Source organism: Pteropus medius, unplaced genomic scaffold (assembly GCF_902729225.1).
Source record: "Pteropus medius unplaced genomic scaffold, Ma_sr-lr_union100, whole genome shotgun sequence".
Taxonomy (NCBI): Eukaryota; Metazoa; Chordata; class Mammalia; order Chiroptera; family Pteropodidae; genus Pteropus; species Pteropus medius.
Window position 1 is genome coordinate 2,393,636 of NW_024350325.1, and position 17,605 is coordinate 2,411,240.

A 17,605-nucleotide genomic window follows, 5' to 3' on the forward strand; every position below is an offset into this window, starting at 1 on the left:
TAAACGTTGAAAGAAGAGGGCACATGAAGAGGGTGCGTAAGAGGAAAGGGTAGTATTCTAGGCAGCAGAAGCAAACACAGAGTATTCAAACATTTCCAATGATTTAGTATGACTGGAGCTAAGGTGACAGGGCTAAGGGATGGGAAAAGAGGCCAGATCATTAATACTTTATTAAATGATGCTAAGATTTTCCCTCCAGAAAGCAACAGGCTGCCTTTAATAGATTTTTAGGTACAGTAATAATGATCAGCTATTTTTTTTTTAGAAAGTTCACTGAGGTAGCACTGAGAAGACGGTCTGAAAGAGGAGAAAATGGAATCAGAGAGGTGAATCATAAAACCGTTGAAGAGTTTAGAACAGGCAGGAGAAGCATTTAAGTGACTGAAGCTGTAAAAGCCTCACTCAAGATCCCTCCTACACAGAAAGACTTTTCTGATTACATTAGTTTTCAATGCCAATCTCCCACCCCACTTCCACCGAAATTCCTAGAGCACTTGTGAAATCTGAGGCCCAAATTTTGGCACTTATCTTTTATTTTATTCCCTAATTGTTTCCGGTAGCACATCACTCGTCTCCCTAGTTTAAACACTGCAATCAACGTTTATGGAATTGAAATGGCTTGTAAAGTCGTCCAAGGCCAGATAATGCACAGGGCCGCGTCGGGCGGTCAGGCCCAGTCCACTGCCTGCAGCACGCGGAGGGTTGATTGTAATTTCACCCTCTGGCTGAACAAACTGTCGCCTCCTTCCAGGACCTAGCAGGTTATCTCAACTGTGGCTTGAAATGCCAAACACTGCTCTGTTAGACCCGCTACAACCACCAGGGGGCGCGTCTTCCCGGGTTTCCTTAACATTCAGTTCTCAAAACAGGGCAAAGGAACGGTGACACATTTGGGCCTTCTGCGGCTGCCGTAGCCCCAGACGGTAAACAGGAAGTGGGACTCTATCTGGGACTCAATATTCGGGTGAAAAAGACCCGGGATTCAGGAGAGACGTCTACTGCTGCTTTTGCGTACACTTTCAGGGTGTACCGTCCTCCATCTCCACTGTTTGCCTCTCTCGCCTGTTCCTGTTCCAGTCAAGGTATTTTGTCTTGAGCCACCTCCCACCTCTTTATCGAGAAGTGTCACCAGAACCATGGCTGAATACTCCTATGTGAAGTCCACCAAACTCGTGCTCAAAGGAACCAAAGCTAAGAGGTAAGGCCGGAAGTTTGTGCGGAAAACTCTTACGCTCTTTTCTGACCAGTCTCAGCTCTCTGGCCCTCCTTGCGAGTCTCACAGAAACGTTAAGGAGCTGTCATGTAGGCTCAGCCTTGGTCCCGGCCGCTTGCGGGTTGGTGAGCAGATGCGGCGGCTCAGTTTCTGCGTCTCTACAGAGCTGGGGAGAAAGGCCGCAAAGACATGCCCTAGCTGTCGCGTCCTGAAAAGGGAAGTGACGGGAAAGAGAGACCAATAGCCCAGGAGCCACAAGTTTGACTCCTCTGATGCACCCCCGCCCCACCTTGTTGTGGGTCTGCTAGTCTGATAACTTAGGGCATAACAATAACTTTCTTTATTAGGGATAATTATTTTCATTATTGTCTCCTTTCCCTCTGAAAAGTTTTCTCTTAATTTTAATGCATTATTTTGATGGGGCTGTGGACTCGAATCTGGACTCCACCAATTACTAATATTGTAATTTGCGGCAAGTTTGTTAATATCTTTGAGCTTCTATTTACTCGTTGATTTAGGGGATTAATGATGCTTTAAAAGGATTATTATGAAGATGAAAGGAGATAACTTGTGCAGTGTATAGAGTGATTCTTAGTTGTTGTTGTTTTTTTCCTTTTTTTTTTTTTTTTTTAGGAAAAGATACCTGCCCATTTATATTTACACTCTTTTTAATTAGTAGATTTGTTCGGAGTTGATTGATCTTACAAAGGTTGAGCATTTCCTCCTGGTCTCAGTGATAAACAGTTTTTGGTACTTTTAGGTGAGATGGAAAGTGAGGAGCAAGCTGAAGCCATGCCCTTGAGAACTCTGCCTAAGACTGGAGTCATGAGGAGTTTATCCTGAATAAATTTGAAACTTTTACTCTGAATTTTCCTGGTGGGGATGGGAGAGTTAGCTTCTGAAAATATGCTTTATGATGAAAATGCAAACAAGTATGTTTTATAATGATCATAACTTGATCATAGTTAAGACATATATAGCTTTTTTATGTGCCAAGAACTTTCTAAGCACTTTGCATATTAACTTTTTTTAAATCTCCCCTGGGATTATTTTTTATTATTGAGATATAATTCATATACTATAAAATTCAACCTTTTAAAGTACAATTCAGTGTTTTTTGGTATGTTCACAAGGTTACTATCACTACCCAGTGGCTGAACATTTTCATTATCTCCAAAGGAAACCCCTACATCCTCTCACCAGTCCCTGGCAATGACTAATTTACCTTCTGTCTCTGTGGATTTGCCTATTCTGAATATTTCATATAAATGGAATCATATATGTGGCCTTTTGTATCTGGCTTCTTAGCATAACATTCTCAAGGTTGATCCATGTTGTATGTATCAGTACTCATTCCTTCTATGCTGAATAATATTCTATTGTATTGGATATAACTTATTTTGGTTATCCATTCATCAGTTGATAGACATTTGGGTTTTTCCACTTTGGGACTATTATGAATAATGCTGCTATAGGTATACAAGTTTTTGTGTGGACATATGTTTTCATTTCTCTTGGTTATATACTAAGAGTAAAACTGTTAGGTCATATGGCAACTCTGCATTTAACTTTTTGAGGAACCCCAAAGCAGCTGCAGCATTTTATATTCTCACCAGCAACATATGAAGGTACATATTAACTCTTAATCCTCAAAATAACATTGAGTTAGGTTAAATTATTATTCTCATTTTACAGGTAGGGAAACTGACTCAGAGAGAAATTAAATAACTTTTCCAGAAATCAGAGAGCTAAGAAGTGACAGAATAAGGATTTAAAATCAGGCAGGCTGGCTCCAGACTCTGTTCTCTTAACTATAATACAATATGTACAGGATCAGAAGGGACTTCTCCATATTAAAAAGGTAGATCAATGCAAATCATTATAAATCAATAATTTATAAATTAATGTACAACTTAAAAGATTCTTCTAAGATTCCATCTTGTGATATTTAATATGCAAATCAACGTATCTAAACTCATCTATATAAATTATCTCCTGTAGTAAGAAGAAAAAGAGCAAAGAGAAGAAGAGAAAAAGAGAAGATGATGAAGAAACCCAACTTGATATTGTTGGTGAGTCAGTTTTCTATACTTTATTCTGAGAAAAATTAACATTGGTTGAGATCCCTTTAAAAATATTTTCTTAGAAATGTGTAATAAGAAGAAAATAGAAAGAATTTATGGCCTATTTATATTTGTAGTATAATGCTCAAGCATTATTTATGGTTATAGATTTATTTTCTAGCATGGTAGATGCCATTGATGCCTTTCTTCATTACGAGAATAAAGCACAGGAGAGAGGAAACATAGCTCTCTGATTTAATAGATGCCACTAGACTAATTTAACCCAAAGATTCTGAGATATAATTTTAAAGGCCTAATATAGATAAATATTATTTAACCAAATATATTTTACAAATTACAGTAAATCCTTACTTATCTTGTCAATAGGTTCTTAGAAACTGCAACTTTAAGCAAAATAACAGTATGACAAGATCAATTTTACCCTAAGCTAATTGATATAATCTAAAGTTAAGACTCTACGGCATATTTCTGGTCACAAGAACATCACCATACTTCTAAATAAAAACCCAAAACACTTCTAATAGTAAACACTGAAATAAATATGAACTATATATACATTTAAGAAAAATTAATAAAAACAAATAAGATATTATTTTCCAACCCGGGACAGGATGTCCTTCCATTGCAGAGCGCACTCACACCCACACCTACACTCACTCTCACACTCACTCAGACTGGGGACAACATACATGCCAGTTCACCTCATATGCACATCTTTGAGATGTGGGAGAAAATCCTTGCATACATGCCAACTCCACACAGACAGTGGCCCTGACCCGGAATCAATTTTTTTTTCTCACCAATGTTAGAAACGTTATTCGAGGACCTACTGTATTTTTTTTTTTTTGAGCATATATATATATATTTTAATCGTAGGTGCCAGTGATTTGTGTATCTTTAAAAGAAATATATTCACAGTAAAAATAATTATTTTGTATACTGTGAAATGAATGAAAATCTTAAACAGAACAGAATCAAGATAGCCTGTAAATGGTACCAGAAATAAACTGACCCAAACACACTTAAGCGACCTGTTTTCCATTTAGTCCTTCTATCTTTTCCAACCTTTACTTTAAAACAATTATTTCTCTTTCAAAACTTGGCAAGTTTCATTTTTGAAATTTCATAAATGATGGGTCCTTTACATTTTATGTGAAACTGTATAAAGCTAATATTCTAGAAAGTTTTAACATATTTTTGAAATAACAAATCAACAATTCTAAAATTAGGATAAATATCTTGAGTAGGTAGATATCTAGGTATAAAATTTCTGTGTCAAAGGATAGGTGAATATTTACCTATAAAAGAAATTGCCAGCGATTTTCAAAAGTGGTTTTACCATTTTACACTCCAACTAAGAAAGTATTAAAATAATGTTATCAGTCTTTTCTCTCAGTCTGTGGTTTGACTTCGCTTTTTTAAAGGTTTTATTTTTGATAAGCAGAAGTTTTTAATTTTTATAAAGCCCAATTTTTTTTTCTGTTATGGCTACCACCCTATTTCTCCATTCTAAAAAAATCTTTGCTTTCCCCAAGGTCACATAGATATTCTTGCACATTTTCTTTTAGAGGCTTCATAGTTTGGGTTTTTACATTAGATCTGTGACACATCGCAAATTAATTTTTAGTATATTGGATGGTAGGGTTCAGGGTTCTTTCTTTTTTTCCCCCCATATTTATATCCAGTTGTTCCAGCATCACTGTTGAATAGACTTTCCTTTCCCCATTAAACTGCTTTGGTATCGGTCAAAAAAACAGTCGACTTTATATGTGTTGGTCTGTTTCTAGACTCTGTTCTATTGGTTTGTCTATTCTATTGATATATTTGTCTTAATTACTGTCACTTAGTAAAGTCTGGAAATTAGATGGTGTGAGTCCTCAAATTTATACTTTTCAAAATTTTTTAGACTGTTCTGGGTCTTTTGTATTTCCATATAAATTTATAATCAATTTTTCACTTTCTACAATAAAACCTGTTGGATTTTCTGGGGGAATTGTATTAAATCTAGAACATTTGGTTAAAGTTGATATAACAGCATTGACTCAATAATTTGCAGTTTTTAGTATAGGAGTCTTGCATGTCTTTTCTAAATTCTTACGTATTTTATAATTTTACACTACTGTAAGTAGAATGTTTAAATTTTATTTTCCAATTGTTTGCTGGTAGTATATAGATATACAACTCATTTCTGTATATGGACCCTGTAGCCTGAGATTAATTTAATGGATTGTGTCAGTGTCCTGGTTTTGATATTGTATGATCATATCAAACTTATGTAAGATGTTACCATTGAGAGAAAGTGAGTTAGGGGTATATAAGACCTCTGTATTATTTTCTTAAAACTGCAAAATAAAGTTTTTAGAAAGTAAGTTATAACATTAACAACAGCAACAAGTAAGAATCTTGTGTCAAATCTAAAATATGAATTTTAAGTATTGATTTTATTTTTTAGGAATTTGGTGGACAGTAACAAACTTCGGTGAAATTTCAGGAACCATAGCAATTGAAATGGATAAAGGAACCTACATACATGCCCTTGACAATGGACTTTTTACACTGGGAGCTCCACATAAAGAAGGTTTGTGTGAGAGCATTTGAGATCTTGCTCCCCTGCATCTGTCATCCATTTGGCTCAAAAAAACTCTTGCAAAAAAATTGAAAAAAAAAAGGTTTGTGTCCGGTAGAAGCAATGGCCATTTAAAGTATACATTTTATTAAAATTGTTCACTTAGGCCATATTCTAACTAATGTGAAGTATATTTCGAAGAGATGAATTCATTGCATTTGATTCTTCCACTTTTTGTCTTCCTTTGTATTTATCAATTATTGGCAACTTCCTCTTTCCAGTATAAGCATTTGAAAACATTCTTTATAGTTTCAGAGGTGTGTCTATGGAAATCAAAAACAACATGATGATTCAAATAATATATGGAAAGAAAAAACCTGGCTGAGTCAAAGTTTTGAATTCCTTATTATTCAGACTTTTTGCTAAAACTAACCTGGAACATCGTCAACAAGTTAAAGTTTTTTCATTCCCTTTAGCCCATCAGAGGGAGCATTAATGAGATATGAAATAATTAGAAGTAATTAGAAGATAAAAAGTCGTATATTTTGTTTTGAATGACCATCCCATGAATAAAGCATTTCATAATTTAAATATTAAGTGCTTATGTTTCTGTGTACTGACTGCATTTTAAAACACAAGGTATCTTGGAAGTAAATAAATATCATGCTGACCTATCTTATTAAGTTTGTAAAACTAACAATCGTGATAGAAGATAAAGTAGATCTTGATAATATTAACACTATATTATGATTATATTATAATCATATTTAACTTTAAAAGAAAATATTTTTTAAAGCTAAAGAATATCTTTACATATTTATTTATAACAGATGTCATATTTATTTCAAAATGTTTTTTCTCCTGTAGTTGATGAGGGCCCTAGTCCTCCAGAGCAGTTTACAGCTGTCAAATTGTCTGATTCTAGGTAAGCTTGAGTTGAACTATAACTAATAACCTTTATTTCTTAAATTTAATTTCATTCATTAAAAATTTCAATATCTAGCTAACAAGCCCACAGAGTAATGTTGATTTAAAAAGCAAAACAATTTTTTTGAAAAGTGTATTTTGTGACATTTTAAAAAATAACATTATTTACATATCCAGTAGATACTTAAGTATTATTAAATTACATTTGCAATAAAAGAATTAAAGCCCCAGATAAAGGCCTACATATGATTCCTAGCAGTATGTATTACTATGCTGGAAGAAATGAAGATTAATGTCATAGAGCAAATAAGATATAGATTAGAAAGCACATGTGAAGAAAAGAAACAAAACAAAACCTATCAGCTGTTGCTACAATATTGAAATTCACTGGTCAAAAGTCAAGAGACAAACAGGATGATAGAAGAAAAGAATACTGTTGAAACCCCCAGAAAATGTTACATAGTCATAAAAACCAAAATAATTTATTCATTATATTTACAATCATTTTATAAGCTAACCTCTTTTATTCTCACAATACAAAAGTACAGAATAAGATTTTAGGAGTAGATATAGAAATTGAATTTCAGTATTTAATAATGAGCTACATTAACATGATAATGATTTGCATTATATTATCATCAGCCTATAAATGAGTATAAAGTCAATTCCCTGGCATCACAGGGGATTGGTAAGCTAAAAAATTAGAAATCATATTTTTCTTTAAAAAAACCACATTAAGATAATTATGTCTGTATTTTCTTTGAATGGCCAGTAAGTATGGTGAATGACTTTTAAAGAAAAGAAGCAGCAGCAGAAGCAAAACCAATAAACACAAACTTCTTTACAAGTGAAAACAAAAAACATTATAAACAAAATAAATATTCAAATGAGGACAATATATGCAATGACCATAATAGGCAATGAGTTTTTATTCTCCATATCTATGTACAGGATTCATAACACTAAGAAAAACAGTAAGACCCCAGTAGAAAAATGGACAAAAAGATCATTTAAAAACTAAAATGGAAAAGTACAAATATCACTCAAAATAATAATTAAAATACAAATTAAATAGGATACCCTTTTTCTCCTATCAGATTTTCTAATTTTTTAAAAGGCATAATGTAAACAGATATATGGTAAAAAGATATTCTCCTAATCTGGGGTGAGAATGAAGTTGATACAAATTTTTTCTGGAAAGTAGTTTAGCAGTATATATAGAAACTTTAAAGTTAATGCCCTTTGATCCAGTAATTTCCCTAATAGGAATCTTTTCTAACAATAAAATAGCAATTTTATGTACAGAAAAGGTACTAGCATCACTATTTAAAACAGCAGAAAAAGTACATTTTAATACATCTGTAACAGAACATTACATATCCATTAAAAGTAGTATATTTAAAAAATAATGAATTTAGAAAATGTTTGTTAATATATAATGCCTATAATAAAAAACTATAAAATTTACATATTGAACTACTCTGTCCAGTGTGATAGCCACTAGCCACATGTGGCTTTTGAACATTTGGACTGTGGCTAGTCTGAATTTTACACACACACACATATTTTTATGTTCCATGTTTAACTTTCTTTCTCTCAGTTTTTAACATTTGTTTATTTTATTTATCTGAAGAATTGCCCTGAAATCTGGCTATGGAAAATACCTTGGTATAAATTCAGATGGACTTGTTGTTGGGCGTTCAGATGCAATTGGACCAAGAGAACAATGGGAACCGGTCTTTCAAGATGTAAGTGCTAGTAATTATAAAAGTTGCTTGTCAATTTAATTAAGAGAAAGTCAAATTACTCTAGACTAGTGATTACTAGTCGGGTAGGGGAAGAGCGGGGAGATGGGTGGGGTAAAGGGAGTCAAATACAGGGTTTAGGGGCAGGGTGAAGTGGGTAAAGGGGATCAAATATATGGTAGCGGAAGGAAACTGGACTTTGGGTGGTAAACACACAATAGAATATACAGATGTCAAATGATAATGTACACCTGAAAATTATATAATTGTATTAACCAATGTTACCCCAATAAACTTAAAAATTTTTAAAAAGAAAGTCAAATATTATTCAGTCATAAGAAAAGTTGAAATACTGCCATTTACAACAACATGGATGGATCCTGAGATTATCATGCTAAGCAAAATATGTCAGATTGAAAAAGTTGAGAACCATATGATTTTACGCATATGTGGAATATAAAACTGAGCAACAAAAACAAGACAAACAAAAATTCATAAACACAGATAACAGTTTAATGGTTATCAGAGGGAAAGGCGGGGGAGGCAGATAAGATTAAAGAGGTCAAATATATGGGAACAGAAGGATATTTGGGTGGTGAACACAAAATTCAGTATGCATGTGATGTATTATTGAACTATACACTTGAAACCTATATAATTTTATTAAACAATGTCACCCCCAATAAATTTAATTTAAATAAATAAGAAAAAAACCAATGTGAACTCATAACCTTAAAAAGATCTCCAAAAATAGTGCAACAAAAATAGCAGTAGTACTTTTGCTTATCATCATTTGTGTCCACCCTTAATACCTAGATTTGGGTCTCTTATTTTCTATTAAACAACCAGGACTCATTAGAGGGTGGCCAATTTTACATCTTGGAGAAGGAAATATCTTAGCAGAAATTAAGTATACTTTTATAAACATTAGAGACTGTGATAGTTCAGGAATATCTTAACAGAAATTAAGTATACTTTTATAAACATTAGAGACTGTATTAAGAGGACACAGCTTAAGTGGGCGGCCGCTGGCCAGGTTATGATAGTTTGTGCATAAAATAATAAATAGTGATAATAATTCATTGAAATTAATTTAGTCTGTAAACATTTTTGAGTTATAATGAAGCTCAAAGAGAAAAGCACATGGTATAGAAAAAATAGTTTTAATACAAAAGAAGGAATAAGATATTAATTTTTGTTAATTTTAGTAAGCAGGCAAGTTCTAAGATACTGGAATTTTGTTTTAAGTCTATGTCTGTTTATTTAGAATACATAAGTTCTTTTTTCTATTTGTGTAAGCAGTAAAGATTGAACAAAAATATATGAGAGCTAAACAATCCCCTAAAAGGTAGATACTATATCAAGAACAGGAAGGACCAGTGGGCACCAAGTGGAACAAGAGTTTGGTAGTGGGGTAGCAGCAGTGGTAATATACAATTACAAATGCAAAATAGATGATAAATTAGCCAAGATGATAAATTAGCCAAGCAAACCCCCTCCCCCACCAAAAAAAAAGACTTAATTACTTAGGTTTATTCCCTCATCCCCTAGGATAAAATCTCTGGTCACTAACTTTTAAACTCTTTTGACTCCAGTTCACTGAGAAAAACAATTTTACATGTAGCCCAGTAATACACGTATGTATAAATGAAGCAAGGGTTGTACTTAACAATACTTATTTAACTATATGTTATATACTCTACTATTTTCTATTCTGTTTTACCTCTCTTTCTGTCTCCCCGCCCCCATTCTGGTCAAAGACCTACTAAATTGATTTCATGAACCACTCATAGATTGCAACCCTTTGTAAATGATCCTACTAAATTACTGAGATACTTATGATAAAAATTATATCAACAGAAAAGGCCGTTATAAGGTCAGGATGATGAGTCACATATTACCACTCATTCAGAACTTAAGGGAAGTTCATTTCACTTTATGTTTGGGAAAGACACTAAGTTTTAAAAATTTAAATTAAATAAATGAAAGCAACTTAAAAGTCCCTGACGTGACAAGTAAAATTTTATTGCAAAAAGTGACTCAGCTGAAAGGTCATCAGCCGAGGTTTAAATCACCTTGGACTATATAGCTCATATCTAAGCTCACTAAGAGTCATCGGATGACAGAAAACCCAGCCCTTGCCACCTTGAATAAGAAATTAAGTCAGATACATGTTATTACCATTTTTGTTACTGGATATAAGGTTATTAATACATTTTGTAATAATTGCATTTTAATATTTTGTCTGAAGTTCCAAGTTATGCAAAGTTTTCCAAAAGAATCAACCATGTACAAGTTAATAATTAAACCTTGTTTTGTAAGAGAGTTTAATTAATCAAATTTATAATCTAGGTTTAGATACACAAGAAACTTAGTTTTCAAAGTTTTATTTATCAGAATCAGTATAATACATTGAACATTAAACAACTAAAAAAGATATGAGTATTTCCATACACAAAAGTCCCTCAGACATTGATTCTTAAAGTTCTGAGCAGTAAATTAAAGGCACTAAAGACTAGCTTTTATATGATATATTCTTATCTTGTCTAATTATTAAGAAAAATTCTACTTAAAACAACTATTTGTATAAAGTATTGTGCATTATATTATAATTTTACATTGTCTTTAAAGCTAATTTTTTTCAAACTCAACTAAATTAGTTATATCCTCCATAGATCTTTTAAACCAAAAGAAAGAATTTTATTTTATCTAGTTAGATTTTAGTCCTACTAATAGAATATACTAAAAACATTTATTGTGGTTATCTTTGAGTAATAAGATTATAGGTGATTTTAGTTTTCTACATGTTTATTTTCCAGGTTTTCTCCAAATTCTTTTATCCTGATTACTTTTAGACTCATGGAGAAAAAAATTAATTTAGTCTCAAAACATAAGAATTCTTTTGCAGGTATTCTCATAACTATTTTTTGTTTTTATTTTATTTAGGGGAAAATGGCTTTATTGGCCTCAAATAGTTGCTTTATTAGATGCAATGAAGCAGGTGATATAGAAGCAAAAAGTAAAACAGCAGGAGAAGAAGAAATGATAAAGGTAATCATGACATTTTTCTATAGACTAATACATATCTCCCATATGGTATGACTGTAGCTCTTTAAAATCTTGAATAGTCATTTACTATCACTTTAAAGGTTTATTTTATAACTTTTTATAGTATACTCCAAATAAACCCTTTTTTAAAGTATAAATCCTAAAACTGATGGCTTATTTGCACCATGTGGTAGAAAAATTACCACATCTGTGAGCTACCTTGCTATTATTTCCATGTATTAGTATGTTTTTTCTGAATAGTTCCACATGCTTTTTAGGCCTATATTTTTTTCTTGCCTGCATTTTAAAATTTAATTTTTTAAGTAAATGATATGGTCATATAGTTCAAAAATTTTTCAATATATGTATATATAAACATGTTTCCCATCTCCTACAGGCTTTTAGAGTTTCTGTACAAAAATATGAATATGTTGTAATTTTCTACTTTTTTACACTAAGTTAACTTCCTTTAGACATACTTTTAGACATTGATTTTTTTTCCTTAACATTATATCTTCGAGATTTTCCTTTATCATTATGTAGAAAGTTTTCTCTCTTCCTTTTTATTAGCTACATAATAGTCCATTTTAGGGATGTACCATAATTTAATCAATTCTTTATAAATGGAAATTTAGGTTATTTCCAGTGTTTTGCTGTTACAAACAATGCTGCAACACATAACTTTGAAAATGCATCATTTTGTAGATGTGCAAGTATATCTGAGGATAAATTCCCAGAAGCAGAATTACAGGGTCAAGAAGTATAAGCATTTGTAATTTTGTTAAATACTGCCAAAATGCCCTCCGTATGGGGTTGTACTAACTTACACTCCCAACATGTATGAGAAGGTGACTAGGTTGTTTTGAGTTTAATACTTGAGCATCTTTATTGCTATACAGTTTAAAATATAAAAGTCATAGAACTTTCAGAACTTTAGCCCGCAAATTCTGGATCTTTTGATGAATAAGTCAGTCTTTTTTTTACATGAGGAGAAACATGAAGCACAGAAAACAAATCCTTTTAATATATCAGTCACTAAGCCGGAAATAGAAGTCCTTTATTCCAGGCTAAATTCCCTAATCCTATTAGTTTTACTTCATTATAAAAAGTCGTATAGACATCTTCATATCAAGGTAAAATTCTGAATAAAACTGCAAAGTGGATAAATCAGGTAGTTAACTGGAATTTGATGAAAGCCTTTAAGGTTCAATAACTGCCACCTCTTTAACGCACTGTTTTTTCTTTTTCTTAGCATTCCAATACTGAGCATTATGAACCACACCTCATTTGACTCTGCTGGAGAGTCACAGGTTGCAGCTTGTCTGATCCAAATCTACTGTGTGCAATGCATTAGAGAGGGCCAGAGGAAGACTCAAATAAATTGGGAGGCGGGGTTTCCTTTTCTGAAGTGGCCTTAATCCTTATAAGTAAAACGTAAAAATCCATGTTGCATTTTTCTCTGCTACCAGCATAATTTGAAAGCATCTGTCAAGTGTCTGTATATGCTTTGTGTTAAATTCCATGTCATATATTTGATTTTACTTTTTAAATGTCCCTGATTTTCATAATAGTCAGTTTTAGTCTTATAGTATTCTTTTTACTTTGCAAAATATCAATTATCTTTTTAAAGAAGAATGATAATACCAGTAATTCTTCATCATTTAGCATTGATTGATGGAGAAAGAAATACCACTCTAGACAGCACGAAAATTAGAAATTTCAGTATTATATCTTCCGTAGTTTTCTCAAAAGACATTTTGCCACCAGGGTCACAAGTAATTTTCATCTAAAACTTAGATAATCCTGTTATATTTTGAAAAGTCTAAGTCATAATATTTTTCAGGTACAGAAACAAAACTAAAGTAGCTGCAGACACTTTGCTGAATGGAGCACATGCACTACCTTCTTTAATCATAATGTTCTGTGAGATGGCTATTTCTTTTGAACTCCACAGACGAGGAAACAGCCTTTGCCCTTCCTTACATCTACACCTGTTTTAACCAGTCAGTTCATGAAAGTCACACAGCTAGTTATGGTAGAGACAGGATGTGTTCCCAGGCCCAACTAACTCTAGAAACTACTCTGACATTTCATACTGCTCTGCTTCTCAGGTCATTAGAAAAATGCTGGTGGATTTCTAACTTACCTATTTTTAATTTTATTTATTTATATTTGATTTTATTGTATCTTGTTTAAATTATTTTTCATCTGGATTACATTATAAAAGTATGATTACCAAAGACACAATGCAAATATATGTGCCGTACTTTGCACTTATATGGGGGGAAAAAAACACTGTGCTGTATTTATCATGAATTACAACCATTTTTTTATGTGAAGTATTTATCTATTTCCCTGGGTCTGTTTGGTTAATCAAGTACCTAGAAGCTCTGAGCCATGATAATCCAGGACTCTTTCCGCATTGCAGGCTCTGCTGGTGTTTCAGCCGTCCACCTTTATGGTGTGGCCTTATCTATAAGAACACGTTTCTTCTTGCCGAAAGTGGTGTGTCACAAGCCCTGGCCTGGAATTTCTCCAGGTCTTCTAGGACTGCTCTAACCAAAACTGTCGTACACATATAACTGGCACATGCATTATTGGTCACCGCTTTCTAAGCACTCTTGGAATTGAACTCTGAACTGCAAAGATCACTTTGGATATGTGGGTACTTTGGATTGCAAATTGCCAGTTTAAAAGACCTAAATACCGTCCCCTTCCTTGCCTTACTCAGTTAATCCTAATTACTGTATCTGTATCCATTTATGGCATGTGATAGTAAATATCAGTCAAAACTTATGAGGATATAAGGAGGATATAAAACAAATTTTGTTATGTTAAATGTTTTAATGTATTTGGTAATAGCTTATGCAAAGTAAAATAGATACTATCAAACTTTCAGTATTATAAAATAAACACTAATAGGGATAACTTGGTCCTAAATTTACTTTGAGGCCAAAATTAATTAGTTCAATTATTGCCAAATTACTCAGCAGGATCTGATCTGTAAAACGTTTTTCAAATAATTTTTCTGTAGTGTTTCTGATGCAAGGGCTCTAGAGAAACATATCATAGTAATTATTTATACAAATTATATATATATAAATACATCTAGAACCTGTCTTTTTCTGAATCTAATTGCTCAGTAAGTTAATTCTCTTTTGCATAAGAAATCACCTAGAATGTTTTTATGTAATAAGTAAAGTGAGGAAGGAGTAAGATAAATGTGTCACTTGTTGGGTTCTCATCTTGAATATCCAGATTAGATCCTGTGCTGAAAGAGAAACTAAGAAAAAAGATGATATTCCTGAAGAAGACAAAGGAAATGTTAAACAGTGTGAAATCAATTATGTGTATGTATTCTTTTCCTTTTAAACCTCCAGATTTGACAGGGAAGTGCTTCTCGGGGAGCCTAAAATACAATACCTGAAGGACAGGAAGAGACAGCAGAATGTAAACTCTAGAACAAAGCACCGAGCTAAATGCTTTCCTTTTCTCAAGCCTTCAGTTTCCCTAATTATCCTGCTAGCTTTCAAAGCTAAAGTCACTTGAGTTAGTCTATTCTTCCTATTAATTAATAGAATGGCTATAACTTAATGTCAGTACATAATGCCAACCACATACTGTTCCATAGCCAGGACACAGGGGACTCCAGCCAACATTCCCTGGTAGAAGTGAGGCTTTGTTTCTTCGGGGAAGAAGACACAGTGATGAATCTTGGACATAAGCAGAATATTGCCTTTGGAAAGAAGAGAAAATTAAGGAAACTAACATATAACATTTGAATGTCCTGTTAATGACTCAACTTCTGTGACAGATGTTTTATATATCTCATTGACATCTGATATTTAAAGACAAGATGTCCAGTTTAATTAATTGAATATTTTCTACTTTACTTCTTGAATAATTTAATCAGTTGTTTATTCTATGCTATATGGATTATGCTGCCCACTATTAAATATTTTTATTTCTTAAAAAAAAAGAAATCGAGGCTTTGTACAGCTACCCAAACAGCTGCCCTTTTGATGCACACTAAGGTCATCTTTGTAGTTGAAAAGCTCTATATTTTTAAAGAAATACAATTAGATGTTTTTTAATAAATGAAAAACATTTTTAAATTTTAAGTTCATTAGTAAACATGTAATCAAAGTTTGAGATATTTTTCAAGAAAGACATTTTCTTAACAGGAAGAAATTTCAAAGCTTCCAAGACCACAAACTTAAAATAAGTAAAGAAGACAGTAAAATTCTTAAAAAGGCCCGGAAAGATGGATTTTTGCATGAAACACTTCTGGATAGGTAGGTATATTTTTACTTATTTTCAGCTACTTTCAGTAGCCAGTAGAAGTGGTATATATAAAAACGATGTTCTTTTTGGATTATTATAGTTTTCAAATTTTTGTCTTTATTTCTAATTTGTGAATATAGTAATATTACCTAAAAATGACATAAGTTTGGGAAAAGACAACCAAAAAAGAATATATAAAAAAGCCAGATTCCAAGTACTTACATATTTTGCTATAAGAAATTAAGATTTAACTGATCTTCATAACTTTATTTTGATATTGCCATCATCTTTTTATAACTATTAGAACAAGGGCTAGGAAGAAGTAGTTTGACAAATTTCAAAATTCAGTGGGTTCTATTAGAATAGTAGAGTTCTTAAAAATTAAATGGAAATAGTTTTAATATTAGTAAGTGTAAAATTAAATAAATGAAAGTGAAGCACTTTTATTAAGTTGAATTCAGATGTGCGAAGGATAGTTATCCTAGTACATTATTAATATTTATTTATTACTATTTCTATTTAGGTAAGTAATGTCCTAGATTAAACATAAAAAAAAAATAGGTTTAGCTGTGAGCTTACAACTATAAATCAAATAAGTGCCAAATTGAAAGAGAATTTGGTAATCTCCTGCCACTTATTCAAGTCCTGTGTTGCAAAATTAGCCCTTTAAAACATTTCTTTACATTACTTGATAAAGACAATGCTTTATCATATATTCCTGTTAACTAGTTGATCAAATTTTTACCTTAAGTCAGTAAATGATGTAAGAATTTTTTCCACTTCAGCAAATTAGCATGTAGTATCTAGTTCTAAGAAATCAAGAAAGGGATATAAAAATAATCAGGTTATAGACTCAAAAGAAATAGGAGATCTGTGTCCTATAACTTTTATCACTTATGAAAATATAACATTGCCACTCTTTTAAATAGAAGTTGAGGGCATGCTTAAATTCAGAGGTAATTAAAATTGCTATTGTGATTGAAAAAAGTCCTTAGGCTATATTTGTTGGAGATTAGGAAAAGAATTTCATAAGAATAGAATCCATTTAGTATAAAACATAAAATTGAAAGGTAAAATTTTAATTAAAATATTTTAATATAAATGTTATAGTAATATAGTAACCAAAGTTGAGAACAGTTTCTAAACATGAATTTAGCAGCAATTGACTATATATAGCATGTTTTACATAGATTAATTTTTATTATTTGTCTTTGTTTAAACAGGAGAGCCAAATTGAAAGCTGATAGATACTGCAAATGACCTGGATTTTTATGGGTTTTTTTCTTTCTTTCTTTCTTTTCTGAATAAAATAATCATTGGAAATGTTTTTGCAGAGTTCTTGGGTTGTTATGGAATTATTGCTGAACTAATAGCTAGTTTAACCAAGATTAATCAACTTTAATTGAGATTCTCCATGGGTGTACTTTTTAGTTAATATGGAAATGAAACTTAGAATACACACTTAAAATCCCACAGTTTTTTCTTTTCTGGATTTCCTGTCATAAATGAGGTGCTACTCTATGAAACATGTTTCTTGTGCAGCTTACTTCTGGAATCCATCTTAACTGCTTTACAGTCTTCCTTTATATTACTTGATACAATAGATGCTTAATCGGTACCTTTAAAAGAAAGTGAGAAACTCCCAGTCCAGTTAGCTAGCAGGCTTTGATTCTACCTCTTAAATATTGCCCAATTCACATACAAGCCAAAAAAATATGAGAACAAATGGGCTGAGCAG

At 32.2% G+C, this 17,605-nt stretch overlaps 1 protein-coding gene across 1 annotated transcript; it reads left to right on the forward strand.

The window, feature by feature from the left end:
* The first annotated feature begins 892 nt into the window (after window positions 1–892).
* FRG1 (FSHD region gene 1) lies at window positions 893–17,202 on the forward strand. The gene is made up of 9 exons (XM_039839287.1): window positions 893–1,198; window positions 3,215–3,285; window positions 5,750–5,875; window positions 6,731–6,788; window positions 8,424–8,538; window positions 11,482–11,586; window positions 14,842–14,933; window positions 15,768–15,878; window positions 17,091–17,202. The coding sequence occupies exons 1-9, from the start codon at window positions 1,137–1,139 to the stop codon at window positions 17,125–17,127; spliced, it is 777 nt and encodes a 258-aa protein (XP_039695221.1). The 5' UTR covers window positions 893–1,136; the 3' UTR covers window positions 17,128–17,202.
* The last annotated feature ends 403 nt before the right edge of the window (window positions 17,203–17,605 follow it).

Excerpts from the sequence above, each read along its gene's own strand:
- FRG1 (XM_039839287.1), top strand. The coding sequence starts at position 1,137 with ATGGCTGAATACTCCTATGTGAAGTCCACCAAACTCGTGCTCAAAGGA. Across the intron at positions 1,199-3,214 it reads AAAGGAACCAAAGCTAAGAG|TAAGAAGAAAAAGAGCAAAG; the intron begins GTAAGGCCGGAA and ends TATCTCCTGTAG. Across the intron at positions 11,587-14,841 it reads GAGAAGAAGAAATGATAAAG|ATTAGATCCTGTGCTGAAAG; the intron begins GTAATCATGACA and ends TTGAATATCCAG.